Raw genomic sequence first — 16,091 nt, 5'->3', positions numbered from 1 at the left:
TGACAAAGATACTATAAAAAAGAAAATCACAGACCAATTTACCTTGGAAACAGAAGGAAAATTATAAATACACATATTAGCAAGTCAAACAGGAATAAATATTTTTAAATTTCCATATTTTAAAATTATACTCTATTCATAACTGTCCAGTATTGTAAAGTCTATTGTTATAGCTCATAAAGCAATAAAACAAAGGAGAAAAATCATATGATTGTCTTTATGGCTGTCAAAAAATATATGTAATGAAATTCAGTAATTATTCATGATAAAGTTTTAGTGAAATGGGAAGAGAAGAAAAAATATATATGTACATGTGTATATATCGGTATGTATACACATCCTGATAATATGTGACCATATCAGTCCTCATCATACAAAATGATAAAATACCAGAATTAACCAATTAAGACATTAAAGTTATGAACAAGACAAAGACATGTTATAAGTATTAACACACAATTAGGTAAAAAACGCATGAGTATACATATTTGAAGAGACAAAAGTTTTACTGTTAGGTGACAATGTTACTGAGTATGTTGAAAAGTCAAGAAAATCAACTGAAAACAATTACATGCAATAAGAAAGACTTCTTTAAGATGAGTGACTCTAAGCACGTTTACTTCTTCATTCTCCCCGAATATTAAACTTCCAGTTTGAAATGACACTCACATACTGGAAAAGAGTTAATAAAGAAATCCGAGGCATATTTTGGTAATACTGATGAACTCCAAGCCTCAGAAGGTCATTCTAAAAGCCATCCCCGCTCCTACATACATTCTCTCTCACACACGCACAGACACACACATGCACACATACACACGCACACAGGTTTACTTACAAGCGGAAGATAATTTTTGACAGCAACAGAGGATTTAAAATTCAGTGGAAATATATCTTCAAATTTCTGAGGAAAACTTGTCTTAAACTTAAAATTCTTTACCAAGTCAAACTAGCATTCAGTCATAAGGCAAAATAAAGACATTTCTCAAGCACACAGATGAGCTTGAGCAAAAATAAACAAATAGATAAATTCAAGAAAGCATGGGAAGACTTGGGGTACAAGAAAAGGTGATGAGCAAAGAACCCACTAAAACTATAATGAAGCTGTAAAATTCACTAGGAAATGATATGTAAGGAGTTACAGGTGTAACATAAAAAAGCGAATTAAAAAAAGACTTAAAATATCTGGTTGTGCCCCCAAAATATATAAGATTAAAATGCAAAAAAGGAAGAAGTAAAATTATGCTGTGTTTTATCATGGACCACACATACGTGAGCTGGACAGACAGAGAAGGACATATTCCTGAAAACATAATTTGAGGCCCCAGGTCCGGCAATTACAGAAGTCTGAAATTTCAAGCTTTTCAGTGATAAGGGCCAAGAAATCCCTCCTTTTATTCTCTCAAACTAATCTGAGTTAGGTAGTTGACGTCTTTTGGCTTTTACACCAAAGAGTCCAAATGAACAAACAAGATCAAGGCGAGTCTGATTTGAGAGAGAGAGAGGGAGGGTGGGAGAAAATATTCATTAATTGAATTACAGATGAGGAAGGGAATTTAAGTACAGAGCAGAAGAATATTTAAAGTGTCCAAAAATTTATAAAAATTAATTGGAAAGTCTCATTCATTCATTTTCAACTAGCCGATGAACCGCCTCTCCACGGAGAATGTGAAAACGGTGAAGGCATTTCTATTTCTGGTGGACCGGCTGGTGATGAGCAGCTCTTGGCATTTAGTTCTCAGAGGTTAAAGGTGCTGAACACCTGCAATGCTCAGACCAGTACTGTGTAAGGAGGAGAGGGTCTGCCTAAAATGTCAATATCACCCCCCCACTGAGGAACAGTATGCACATTAGGAAAACTATATCCACTCTCACTGGTTCCTTTCAACAGTGTTCTTAGGTCCTAGCGAATACATTAAAAAACAAAAAAGAAATAGTGTAAGCATTGGAAAAGTAGAACCACTGCTCTCATTATATCATTATAAACGATTTGCTTTCTTGAAAATCTAAGACTGTAAACTGAAAAAAAAACAGCTTAGCAAATATGGGGAATCAAAGTCAACACATTCAATCTAGAGAGATTTTTAATTGAAAATAAGACAATGTTTTTGTATAAGAAGACTACATATGCTAAAGGTATCAACTCTACTTAAGATTTTATTAAACTAAGGTAGTTCCAATATAAATCATACACCATGATGAAGAGGGATACATCACAGGAATGCAATAGACTAAAAATTTAAAAACACATGATCATCTTAATAAGTGCAGAGAAAATGGATGTTGACAAAATCCAACGTCCAATTAATATTTACAATACTCAAAAAACTAGGAATACAAGGTAACTTCCTCACCCTGATCAAGGCCACCTATGAACAGTCCACAACTAATCCATCTACTTAATGGTGAAAGACTGGAGAATGGACGCTTCTCCTCTAAGATCAGGAATAAGACAAGGATGCCCACACTCACCATCCCCTAATTCAGTATCGTACTGGAGGATCTAGCCAGAACAATTATGCAAGGGAGAAAAAAAAAAGGTATACAGATTAGAAAGGAGGAACTAAAACTATAACTCATTACGGATGACATGATCTTGCAGATAGAAAACCCTGAATAATCCACTAGGAAACTAATGGAAGTAATGACTTCATCAAGGTTGCAGGATACAGGATCAAAATATAAAAACCAATTTCATTTCTATATATTTTCAATGAAAAATGTGACAATAAAATTAAGAACACGATTTCATTTCTAATATCACTAAAAGATAAAATACCTAGGAATAACTTTACCAAAAGAAGAGCAATGCTTGTACTCTGAAAATTACAGAACAGTGTTGAAAAGATTAAGAAGAGCTAAATAAATGGAGAACATCTCATGCTGATGTACTGGAAGTTTTAATATTATTAAGATGGCAATACTCCCCAAATTGATCTACAGAGTCAACAAAATCCCTACCAGAATCCCATCTGAATTATTTGTAGAAACTGACAAGTTGGTTTCTAAAATTTATATGGAATTGCGAGGGGCCCAAAACAGACAACGAAATAACTGAACATGGAGGACAAATCTGTAGGACTCACACTTCCTGATTTCAAAACTTTTATAAAGCAGCGTAATCAAGACATGGTGGTACTGCCATTAAGCTAGACACATAGACCAACTGAACAGGACCGAGACCCTAAAAAGAAACCCACGTGTCTACGCTCACCCGATTCTAACAAGACCACATTCAAAGGGGAAATAATCGCCTTTTCAACAAATGGTGCTGGTAAAACTGGAGAGCTACATGCAAAAAAAATGAAGCTGGACCCTTACCCCATAAACAAAAATTAACTAACGTAAGTCAAAACCTTAAATGTAAAAGCTAAAGCTATAAAACTCTTAGAAGAAAATACTGGAGTCAATTTTCATAATATCTGATTTGGCAATGGATTCTTAGCTAAGAAGCTAAACCTGAGCAACAAAAGATAAATTAGACCTCATCAAAGTTAAAATCTTCTGTGCTTCAAAAGATACTATCAAGAAAGTGAAAAGATAATACACAGATGGGAGAAAATGTCTGCCAATGATACATCACATAAGGGAGTGGTATCTATAATACTTGATGAAATCTTAGAACATAACACTAAAAATTAAAGTCAAAAGCAGCCAATGAATCTGAATCTTTCATCACATGACAAGATGTTCAACATCATTAGTTACCAGGGAAATGCTATAGTCAAAACCGCATTGAGGGGCTTCCCTGGTGGCGCAGTGGTTGGGAGTCTGCCTGCCGATGCAGGGGACACGAGTTCGTGCCCCGGTCCGGGAAGATCCCACACGCCGCGGAGTGGCTGGGCCCGTGCGCCATGGCCGCTGAGCCTGCGCATCTGGAGCCTGTGCTCCACAACGGGAGAGGCCACAACAGTGAGAGGCCCGTGAACCGCAAAACAAAAACAAAAAATAAAACCACACTGAGATAGCACTTCACATCTACTATGATGGCAATAATCAAAAAGTAAGATAATAACCAGTGCTAGTGAGAATGTGGAGAAACTGGAACCCGTGTGTTGGCAGGAATGTAAAATGACACAAGTGCCATGGAAACAGTTTGGCTGTTCCTCAGAAAGTTAACCATAGAGTAACCATATGACCTAGCAAATCCACTCTTACCTAAAACAACTGAAAACAGGTATCAGAACTGAAAATTGTACCCAAATGTTCAAAAGAGCACTATTTGCATTAGCCAAAATGTGGTGATAGAGAGGCGACAGCTAACATGGTATGAAGCTTCATTCTGAAGTAATGAAAATGTCCTAAAATTGACTGGTGATGGTTGCAAATGTCTGTGAATATACTAAAAACCACTGATTTAAACACTTTAAATGGATTAATTGTATCATACAGGAATTATATCTCAATAAAACTGTTTCTTAAAGTATAATATTAATAATACAAGAACTGGTCGATACTCCTTGTACAAGCTCTATGTTGATCCATATTATATCTACATATTTTCATATTCTTCTTAGTACTTTTCATTGCTTTACAGATTCCTTAAATTGTGTCACAACCAAAGAGTTATTTTTTTTACTGTGCAATCAATTTTTCTCTTTTTTTGTCCAAATACAGCTGAACCTTGAACATGGCAGGGGTTGGGGCACCGACACTCTACACAGGCAAAAACCCCTATATAACTTACATCGCCCTCCACATACGCGGTTCCTCCGTCTCCACGGTTCCACATCTGTAAATTCCACAACTGCAGATCGTGTAGTACTATAGTATTTAGTACTGACAAAAGTCCATGCATAAGTGGACCCATTCAAACCCATGCAGTTCAAGGGTCAACTGTAAAATCATCAATGTAATTAATTACAGAAAGAATGTGTAAAAGTAATAACCCCTAATATTACCCTCAGTAAACTGTCTGTTTCTACAAGACACTGAGCATATCACACTCCATACCTGGCCTGCCATGGTATCAAAGAGAAATTGATCAGTGCACATCAGAAACCTGGAGGTGAATAAACCCTTGTTGCACAGGATTACTATATTTTGAGAAAGACCAGGAAGATGGGAAAGAGAAAGAATATTTATCAAAATAGACAACAGGGCACGAACAGCACCGAGCAAGCCAGCCTGGCACCCATGGGTACACATGCACATCACTTCGACTACTAGAAGCCACTTCCTCAGTGGAGTCTCTCCAGAGCACTAAAGCAGCAACACTACACGTGGTGGAAAAAAATTCTATTTCATGTGGCTTTCAACCACAGTTGCCTGTGAGTCTTCTAGAAGAGAGAAATAATTAAGACTAAAACTAAGTAGAATGAACCTCAAGATCAGGAAGAATCCACTGGAAATTCCTAATATAACCTATATGCAAAAGGTATTCTGAAGAAATCATAAAAAGAAACTAAACGTTTTTCCAAATTAGCTCTCCACTAAATAATCAAAAACTCTGAGGTATTTTTCAAAACACTATTCAAAACCCCTCCAAAATTAACAGAAGTGACAAATAAATCAAGGTGACACCTCCAGATCACTAAGCACCACCCTTTCATCATATTTAAAAGAGCACGTATGTCCCGTACAATAAAATGTTCCACCACATATTAGGACATGAATCTCAGGATTAAATCAAGTCATTTTCCAAACAGAAGGCAACCTACCATTATGTGTTCAAGTAGAGAATCTATTGCAACTATGTTATCAAAATACGTTCTGAAAAAAAGGAAGATAAAACCTTTAAGTAATGTTATTAGAACAAAGAACATGTTAAACTTTGAATACATTTCCCAATTTTGTCTACATTTAAATAAAAAACATAAAGGTATATGTTGTTTGATTTTTGTCCTTTTGTGGAAACAACCAATAATATTATTGTAAAGAGAGAAATAAAGTTTATCATTGACTTTAGTATAAGGACTCTAATTCCGGAGGCTGCATTAAGTAACTATTTTATCAGTAAGTATTCAAGGTAGGGAGAAGGTTTGGGGCATTTAACTAAAACTATGAAGAAATAAAATTGGTTTCATCAAACTTAATACCTCACAAATAACTCTGATCGAAAATAAAAATATTTAAATTTGCTAAATCTCATTAATATGCTAAAATGTAAATTATCACTGGAAAAACTCAAAAGTTAAAATGTAGTTTAACTGTACTAAGAAAGCAAGGCAATTCATTTGAGACGAGATCTCAGAATACAAATAATGGCAAGGACCTGACCACTTTACACGAGTAAAATATATATTCATCATTTTGAACTGCAAGTAAATATTTGGGAGGCATACGGTACATACATTAAAATGTAGACCAGAGAAACAGAGGAATCAACAGGCACGTGTTACAGGGAATCTATAAAGAAATACTCTTAATACAGACCTGACTGGCAAGGTACTGCTTTCAGTTTAGTTTTGTGAGAATTTAGTAATGTATTCAGGATTAAGATAAGTTATAGCAATAAACAATGTCTTTTTTTTAGAAGAGAAATCATCTGGCTTGAAGCTACCAATACGCTTCGTTACACCATCCACTGAGGAATATCCTGCAACAGGGGGAAGCAAATGGGTTTCCCACTGGGGAACAGATTTAAGGTGTCACATGAGGGTTTTAATTGGACTTTGGGAGACCTGCAAAGTATTCAAATACATTAGTACGAGAACGTGCACAGCTTCCCTTCCTAGGTGTTTCTGAAGTCGTAATATCATGTGTCCCAGAGATACTGTTTAATTCCATCTCAAAGAAGATAGTTGGCCTAGGGGATCAATAGAGCACTCCCTCAGTCCCATACCTCTCTAATTTTATATTCCAAAGCACAAAGCAGCAACTTCAGAATCATTAGTGATGAGGATTACTAGACTGGGTGATGAGTTGGTTATGAAGTGTGCCAGGGTGACATGTGAGTGAAAACACAGTCAGAGTTGTGTTGGAGGCCTTGGAGGCACAGGTACATCACACCTTGAGTTAACTTGTCAGAGGATGGGACCTGAAGTTACCATGTCCTGGGGCGTTTTAGATTTCAACAATTAAGCAGATGGGTCAGATAGATACGAGATCTTCCCTGTAGCAAGCAAACCCACTACGAACCTGAAATTTAATAAATATCTCTAATTGCTTCCACTGCCAGCTCAAGGGAGTTTTTCTAGGTCAAACTTCAGGGAAATGGAGCATTTTCTGGAGAATGATATCTGAGCTACTATACATGAGATAATTAAAATGATCATATTAAGAGTCTGTTTTAATGTACTGACATTTGTTGAAAAGGCCAGAGAGGACTATTTGGAAAATAATAAACTAGGACATTTCCTCTCCTTCTACTGCTGTCAGTTTTCTCCTATGAAAATAGAAATATCAATACTTAGTGCATCTCTCTAGATAGTCTCTAACACCTTCTAGTGAATCTGTTTAGAAAATATATACCAGCTTGTAAATTAAAATCATCACATATACATCTGCGATCCTTCACTTGTAAAGTGAACGTGGATGAGGATGTAACTCTGTGATCCAAAATACGAACGACCATACTTACCTTATCACTCGCCTATTAAAGATTGGTCTTCTGTTACTGACTGCACTAGATAGTAATCTATCACTGTCAGAGCCTGCACTTAATCTAAACTGTTGATCAATAAGAGCTACCACATCCCTAGAAATGAACACTTACTTTGATACGTCGAGTAGAAAGTCATTCAATTCAGTCTGTTTGGCAAGACCTCTGCATACCTGCCATACAAAATAATGGCTATTAATTTTAAGGGAGTTCTGCTTATTTAAGAATAAAAATTCCAGAATACTATTTACCTTATTTATTTAAAAAGGCATAACACAATCACTACTTCAATGCTTTTAAAATTGTACTTGGGTGCATATCCTACCTACATTCAATACTGTCAGGTCCAGGAAGCCCTTGCTTCTCATACCATTATCCTGAAATATATATACATTTTCTCCCTATCAGACAGTTCCTCATCAACCTGAGTTTGCTGAAATGGACTTAAAGGAACAAAACGAGAAAAAGTGGAAGATACAAAATAGAATTCTATTGCTGCCATGTTCCTAGTTCTAGTTCTAGTTCTCGGGAAAACTCCATGCAGTTTGTGATCTTTTAAATTAGATCACATTTTCAAGAGAATCAGGTATCTTAAATAACAATTAATGTTTAAGATTAATGTTTTCATATAACACTTAGTTTAGCAGATGTTTTAATTTAGGAAATGGAGTCATAAAAATATCAGTGTTACTGCCAGGAGGAGGTCATTCCTGGGCTTTCAGTGGAAAACAAAAACCATGATAGGGAACATAAATAATTTAACATTATATGTAAATATATAAAAATAATTAATTGGAAAATATTTAAGGCAGGGAGTAAGTAAATATAAGCGAATAGATCAAACATTTTAGAAACAACAAAATACCTAATATCCAAAAACAAAGCACTGGGTTACTTGTTAACCTCCATTCCGTTCCCCAATGCTGCACTCCAAACACCCTTTTCTCCTAGGAAGCCCCTGTGAAAACATCCCAAAGACACACCTGAACCTGATGTATGGCTACTGAAGCCCAGGCAAGATTTGCTGTTGCAACCTAAAAAAAAAAAAAAAAAAGAGTATGAAGCAAGTTTTTATCAGTCACATGCAGACATCCCAGCGAAGGACTCTAGCATAAACATATATGAACAATTTTGTAAGATCATTGCATTTTTGAATATTTTGCCAAATGTGAATAGTCAAATATATATAAAGTTTCTCTTTTATATTTTCCACTTCTTTATTATTGAGTTTAATGCTCTCTTGTCCCTCCTACTTTGGGTTAAAAAGGAAGATAAATTGATTAAGAGAGCTGTCATCCAATGATTTTAACATAAAATAATTATTTTTCAGTTCAACCAAAATACTACTGTAAAGGCCTCTAATGACCACTTTAGAATGAGGAAGTGTTTCCCAGACTTCACTGACAAGCGCTCAAACGTCTAGCTATTCCACTTCTTTGATTTTTCGTCCATCTAACAAATATTTATTGGGTGCCTACTAGGTACCAGGCGCTGTTCTAGATGCTGGAGAGACAGCATGAACAACAGAACAGCTCACAGCTGCTGCACAGGAAGAGAGAAGGGCGAGAAAGAAAATAAAGTGAAGCGCATGTTATACTGGCTGGTGATGCGGCTATAGCGGAAAAGAGGCACGACAGAGGGACAGGAGCCGCTCACGTCTGTGTGCGGTGTTCAGTGAAGCCTGATCAGAGAGGGTGACCTTAGAGCACATTCCTGAAGGAGGCAGCTGGGGCTGGGTACAGGACAAGCGCAGTGCAAGGGGAGGGAGAACAGAGGCACAGGCTGTGTGCAGGAGAGGGCCCAGCATGGCTGCAGGCAGGGAAGGGGCTGGAGCAGCAGAAGACAGGTCATCTTGGTAAGTGGCCACGGAGGGACCTGGGTGAACACCTCGTCTGACAGATAGATCATGTACTGTTTGGTTTTAGTAGAACTGAGCCGTTCCGGTTCAGGGAACAGTGAACGGAAGTTATTGTTTCCCAAATGGGTTTGAGGCTGTTACTTCTATTCAGGACATACTCTAGGAAGAGGACATTTTTAAGGGGTCAACTAGAATGTGAAAACTCTCCAAAGCCATCCTACTACTTCATTTGATTCACAATATGGTATTTTATTTTTGTTGTTAAATTGGATCCTTACTAAAATAACTTACTATAAATTTCTATATCGCTATATTGAGTGAGTTTCCTCTCTAAACAACTGCAAGACAAAAAAAATGTTTTAAAAAATCGTTAGTAGTAGTATCAAAATATTATTAAGCAAATTACGGTTTTAAATATTCCCTCATTAAATATTCATCATTTATTAACGGAACAATATTAATAAGCACCTTCAGCGAACTAGGTGCAACTAAAAGTCCTCACGGGCAGTGTCCAGGCCTCACCTCCTGATGACTCAGACAGAAGGCTTCCTTGCCCCAGTGCCGGTACAGCTCAAGGATGCCGATCAAATCCCCGATCGCCGTGACAATTGGCAAACAAAGAACAGACTGGATACGCGTCCCTGATTCCAGTCCGGTACCTCTTGGAAATCGTTCATCCTAAAAAAACAGAAGGGTAAAAGATATAAACTCAGTGAAAGTAATGGAATCATCAAGTTATGATTCTATCAGAAAATTCCCTATACTCGTCATCAGTAATGAGCAGTCCTTTTCAAAGGAAAACCAAATGATCATGGCCACTATAAACACTGCTTAAGAAAACGCTTATCTTTAGCAACGAGGAACTTATACCCAAATATGGATTTAATGTTTCCTTCATTGTACAGTAGAATTTAATTAGTGAATGAATATACATAACTTCATGCAATAATAAAAGTAATTATGACGGTTAACATTCATTTATTCCTCACCTGGTGTGTACTAGAACTAAGGGATTTACAGGTATAAGGTCACAAGTGAAAATTACTCCAAATGTAAAGGCCATAGGAAGGAAATTACATGTATAAAATTTCTTCCCTTCTATTTTTAAGGTTAGAATAACACAAAAGCATATGTTAATGAAAGTCATTGTAACTGAACCTCAAAGGCCCATATTAGATATTCAAATCATCCAATAATTACCAATTACCTATCATAAGAAATGAATCGGCTCTTTGACTTAACTTTCTAGCTTAGCAAAATCACTCAAAGGAACACAAGAAACTCAAATGAATTAATATCAAAACGTCAATTCTATGTATTCAATTTCTGTGGTCTACAGGAAGCTTTTCATGAATAGACTGGTATAAAGCTATACTTTGTAATTTACAGATATTTTGAAAGCTTGCATATACATACAATAGAACATTTTCAAATGACAACTTATACAGTATCTACTTTTTACGTTTACTTCTTAGAAATGAAGTATATTTGGCACACAACACTGTGGAAGTTTAAGGTATACAACGTGTTGATACGTTTATATATTGTAATATGGTTGCCACTGTAGCATTGTTAATACCTCTATCAAGCCACATAATTATCTCTTCTTTTTTGTGGTGAGAATAATTAAGATCTAGTCTCTTAGCAAGTTTGATGATTATAATACAGTATTATTGTCTATATACATTATACTGTGAAACATTTATTTTTAGCACTTTTTCTTTTCTTATTTTTGATAAAGTAACTAGTAACCTGATTTGTTCAAGGCTATACAGATAACTAGTGGCAAAAACAAAATTAATATCTAGATTTTGTGACTCCAATTTAGTACTTTTTCAGAGCAAATTCATGACACCTATATACTTGTTTGTATGCTTGTCAGTTTCAAAGTCTGAGCTCATGCAGTGACATTTCATCACAGTGTGCACGTGCACTGTGGCAGACTGCTCTGAGGGCTCTCTTTTGTCCTGTTCTCTGTACCCATGGCCTTGGTCAGACCCTCCTACACTCAGTCTGGGCCTCCCACGAGATTTGCTTGGCTAACCTGAGGGCAGTGAATTTGATGTAAGCAGAGGCTTGAAAAGTCACTTGCATGTGTCCACTTCTTCTCTCTGACACCTGCCACCATCATAAGAACATGACGCTAGCCTTACTGGATGGGGTGGTGAGACACACACAGAGATCGAAGGCCACCTAAGACTGGCCAGCTCCTAAGTGATGGCCAGTTGATCTCAGACACATAAGCAAGCCCAGTCAAAGATAGCCCAGATCAGCAGAATGGCCCGATCCAGAGACAGTGAGCGGTGGCTGTATGACCCCATTAAAATCTGGGGTAGTTCGTCACACAGCAATAGCTGACTCATTCACATATATCCTGCTAGGATATGAAACATAAAACAGTAATCATCTAGTCTATATGACTATGAGTATACATTTTTATGCTTAACTATACTGGCAAATGTTGAAAGAACAACTACTCAAATCTAAATCTTAGGGGTATGTAAGATATAATTCTTGGAGTACAAAGAATTAGTTTACATACAAATGCATTTATTGATCTGTATCTTGCTTTAAAGCTGTTATAAAATGGCTTAAATTAAAACATCAAGAGTATATGTTATCATTCTTAATTAAATACTTCAGGTTACGAATGTCACAAAGGGTAAAAAGCCACTTACCCCAAGGATGTCTTCTACTAGCAACGTTTTTCTGGACTTGGCCACATAGGCAGAGGTGGTGGTGCCTTGGGCGATGGGCCCAGCAGGGATGAGCCTGGGTTTTCCTTCCTTGATTCCAGGTGGGGTAAACACACAAAGGCTCTAGGAAGAAAAAAGGAATATGTTTTATAGACTTAGGAAAGTCTTTGGCACAGGGCGAAAAGATTACTTAACAATCGCAAGAAATCTGTGAGCCAAGGAAAAGTAGAGACATAAGATGAGGAAAGGTGCTTTGCGTGACCAAACTGAGCATCTGAGGTGAAATTCTCTTTCATATGTCCTTCGCACACAACACACAGGCTAGATACAGGACTCACACAAATGTCTAGGTGCAGATAATCTCTCAAAATAGCCTCCGATTTTTATCCACAGAAAATAATAAAATGAAAAAAAATGTAAGCTGTCCTTGGGCTCAAGAAACTATCACACAAGAAACACACACTGTACCTCACCACCCTAAAGACTTGCCACATGGCTCTGTAACTACAGGTCAACGTGATTTGGTTATATTTTTTCATTTTCATTAAAAATCTTTTTCAGAACATTATTTCTATTTTTAATACTCAACCACTCCTTCCTAAAACTGACCTGCCCATAAAATTACAGATTCAGAATACTCTTGGTAAAATTTTTGCTCTTCTCTGCACACACACACCAAAAAAAAAAAGAAAGGACAAAGCTGGGTGTATCTTTCCATCTCAAAAGACTATGTGGGAGGGTAACATTTGAAACTATTTTAAAAGAAATGTTTTTAAAAATATGATCTGTTATTTTGACTAAACCAAATTATATTTTAAAATAAATTTCTACTAAATAAGAATTGCTCATCCAAACAAGTCATCTGGGCATGGGGAGCAATATTTTGACATAACTGTATTATGATTATCTACTCAATTTGAAAAGTATTAAAGTTCTGCTAAATTCTCCCAACGCTATACTTTTTTTTTTGCCGTACGCGGGCCTCTCACTTTTGTGGCCTCTCCCATCGTGGAGCACAGGCTCCGGACGCGCAGGCTCAGCGGCCATGGCTCACGGGCCCAGCCGCTCCACAGCATGTAGGATCTTCCCGGACCGGGGCACGAATCCGTGTCCCCTGCATCAGCAGGTGGACTCTCAACCACTGCGCCACCAGGGAAGCCCCCAACACTATACTTTTATTTTATTTTTAATTGTAGTGCTGTGACTTAAGGATGATGCCCTTTTGAAGCAGTGAGTGTTAGGCAATCCTCTGAAGCTAAAGATGCTCCCATTAATGTTTTGCTAGCACTAAGCTAGGTCCAGCTGAGGACAATGAGTTGGATGTGGTTATTACTTTTTAGACAACGTGGTTTTCAAGCTTCGTAATGTCGAAGAGCCCTTTCTTCAAGTAAAACCTTACAGTCACAAGAGAGTGAACCCTATAAACTTGAGCTACTTCAGTCACTGGGAGCAGAGAGGAGGAAAAGAGCTTTGGCTCTCACCCCATCTGCTGTAAGTAAGTCGTCATTATCTAAAGATTACAAGTTAAGTTCAAAATAGTTTTATTCATTAATATATCTACATTAATTAGGATTGTGTTTAAGCAGCAATTTACTATTATGCCTGTGAAAAATGCTTTTTGAATGCATCTTTTAAAAAGGATTAAGCTTAAAATGTTTACATACAAGTTACACACTTTAAAAAGATTTTTACAATTCAGCTACACGTAAGATGATAAATGACAAATGCACTTTATTTTTAAAGAGGCTAGAAAGAAGTCAGTTTTTATAGTTACTATAATGCACCAATACACATATGACATAAACGAAGTAAGACTTTCATTAGATTTAGTATCTATGTGGCAATACAATGCAGTGTGTCACCCTTTCTTGAGAGAGAGTATTGAGAGAGATTGAGAGAGAGTAGCGAAATGATCCAAGAACAGGAAGAGAGATGACTGCAAGAAAAAATTTTAAAGGACATGGTATATTTAGCCTGAATAAAAGTCAGAATTGACAATGATTTTTCCAAACTATGACAAAGTTAATCGTAAGAAGGATGCTGAGTAATGTTTCTTTACTCAACCAGAGTCAGAACTGCAGGAAATGAACTTAAATTGACCTGAATCGTTCAGTTAAGTCTTAAAGAACTTCCCATGACAGCAATAGAAAGTAAACTCTAAAGCAAGCTCCCGACAGAAGCTTTGGATTTTTTAAAAATAGTTGTTGACTTTATTTGTTTGTTGTTTGAAGATATACAACAGATATCTCTTTTGGATGACTTTGCTATATGCCCTTTAAGGCTGGATTTAATAGTATCTTCATAATATCTTCATAATAATATCTTCATAATAATATCTTCATTTAGCTTCATAATTCAATATGACAAAATAGCTTACACACACACATTCCTAGGTTATTAGGTCATTTATTTAATATAAAACATTTATTGCCTCTGTGTAGGCTTTCTATATGATGCACAAGAAACAGACAAGCAAATACTGCACCTTGGGTATATGGAAAGCTATTTTACGTACTAGATTTGCTGAAAATAAATGATTTAGAAATCTTTCAATTACTTGATTGATGTAGAAAACTCCTTGTGGAAAATAATTATCAAAAAAATAAATAATTTTTTACAGTGGGAACTTTATACTTGTTTTACTAATTAGGTTATGATTTTTGTTCATACTTACCAAACAGAAATGTTTACAAATGAGAGCTGAGGGCAAGTGCTAACAAAATTTTGAATAAGTTGTCATATGAAGGCCAAAAGCTCAGACAGGAAGGGAAAATGAGGACCAACCTAGACAGACACCTGTTTTTTGATGTTTTTACAGCTTCAATTTCTCTCCTCTGTGCACTTAGTAGTTTCCTACTCTTTTTGGGTGGCATTTTTTTTAACTCCATACGATTCACCTGTGCAACAGCTCCGTCCGTGACCTCCATTTCTGATTAAAGGTCAATCACTGGTTTGAACTGTGTGCTCTGCAATAGCATATTCTGTATGATCTTTGTAGTGGAACAGGCTGACGGGCGGCTATTACTGCAAACAGACAATGTCGATAACGAACCTCCAAATTGGAGGCTAAATTTTACATGTATTCAGGAATGGAGAAAAGTTTATTAAATATACCTTTATTTACTCCACAGAAATAATCGAACAGATAGTTGTGTATCGAACAGTCTTCTTTTTCGCACTGGCTGAACTGACACTTTCATCATATACTAAATCCCCAAGTACACTTGGGTCTGCTTCTGAACGCTCAATCTTGTACCACTTGGTTTATTTGCCTGGCACACTGTTTTAATTACCGTAAGTTTACAGTACATGTTGTGATCTGGCAAGGCGAGTCTTGCTTGGGTTCTTCATGTTTCAAAATAATCGTAATTTATAAGACATATTTTGCATTTTTCATTGGTGAAGGGCCTGCATTAATGCATTAACAACTGATGGGTGTAAGTAAGTTCTAAAGAAACTTAAAAATGAAGTAAGGGCTTTATTTTTCAAAATCAATCATGATGAATTTTTAAAGACGTATTTAAAAAAATTTTTAATACAATGCTTAAAGGTTACGTTCCATTTAAAGTTATTACAAAATATTGGTTATATTTCCCGTATTGTAGAATACATCCTCGGAAGCCTATCTTACACCCAGTGGTCTGTACCTTCTACTCCTCCATGCCAATCATTATGAATTTTGACATAAGAATTTGACTGGGATGTTCAGATTAATAAGACGAAAAAGATTATACTCACTATTTATTTTCATAGGTGGATGAATGAAAACTTTCATCAAACCTCACTACATAACATTTTAAACGTATTAAGACTATTATGCATACATTTACAATCTATAACATCCAGCATTGAAATGAGTCTCTACAGTTAATTTCTGCTTTAATGTTGTATGAATCTATGAAAACTTTTATTAGCACAAACATTTTTTAGAGGCTAGAGATGAAAACTACACGAAAACTAAAAACAAGGAAAAGGTTCAAAGTTTCAAACCTCA

General features: G+C 36.3%; 1 protein-coding gene across 1 annotated transcript in view; it reads right to left on the bottom strand.

Moving 5' to 3' along the window:
- Nucleotides 1-16,091, bottom strand: part of PDE10A (phosphodiesterase 10A) — a 303,256-nt gene that overhangs the window by 74,046 nt on the left and 213,119 nt on the right. The window contains exons 6-10 of the mRNA XM_060029658.1: nt 12,080-12,220; nt 9,924-10,079; nt 8,527-8,577; nt 7,658-7,716; nt 5,661-5,712 (exon numbers count right to left, since the gene is read on the bottom strand). Coding sequence (XP_059885641.1) covers nt 5,661-5,712; nt 7,658-7,716; nt 8,527-8,577; nt 9,924-10,079; nt 12,080-12,220 — 459 coding nt within the window. The remainder of the gene's footprint in view (nt 1-5,660; nt 5,713-7,657; nt 7,717-8,526; nt 8,578-9,923; nt 10,080-12,079; nt 12,221-16,091) is intronic.

The sequence above is a fragment of the Delphinus delphis genome, chromosome 14, assembly GCF_949987515.2.
Source record: "Delphinus delphis chromosome 14, mDelDel1.2, whole genome shotgun sequence".
NCBI classification, from domain to species: Eukaryota; Metazoa; Chordata; class Mammalia; order Artiodactyla; family Delphinidae; genus Delphinus; species Delphinus delphis.
The sequence above is the reverse complement of the archived record's forward strand: the minus strand, read 5'-3'. Positions and strand labels throughout refer to the sequence as shown.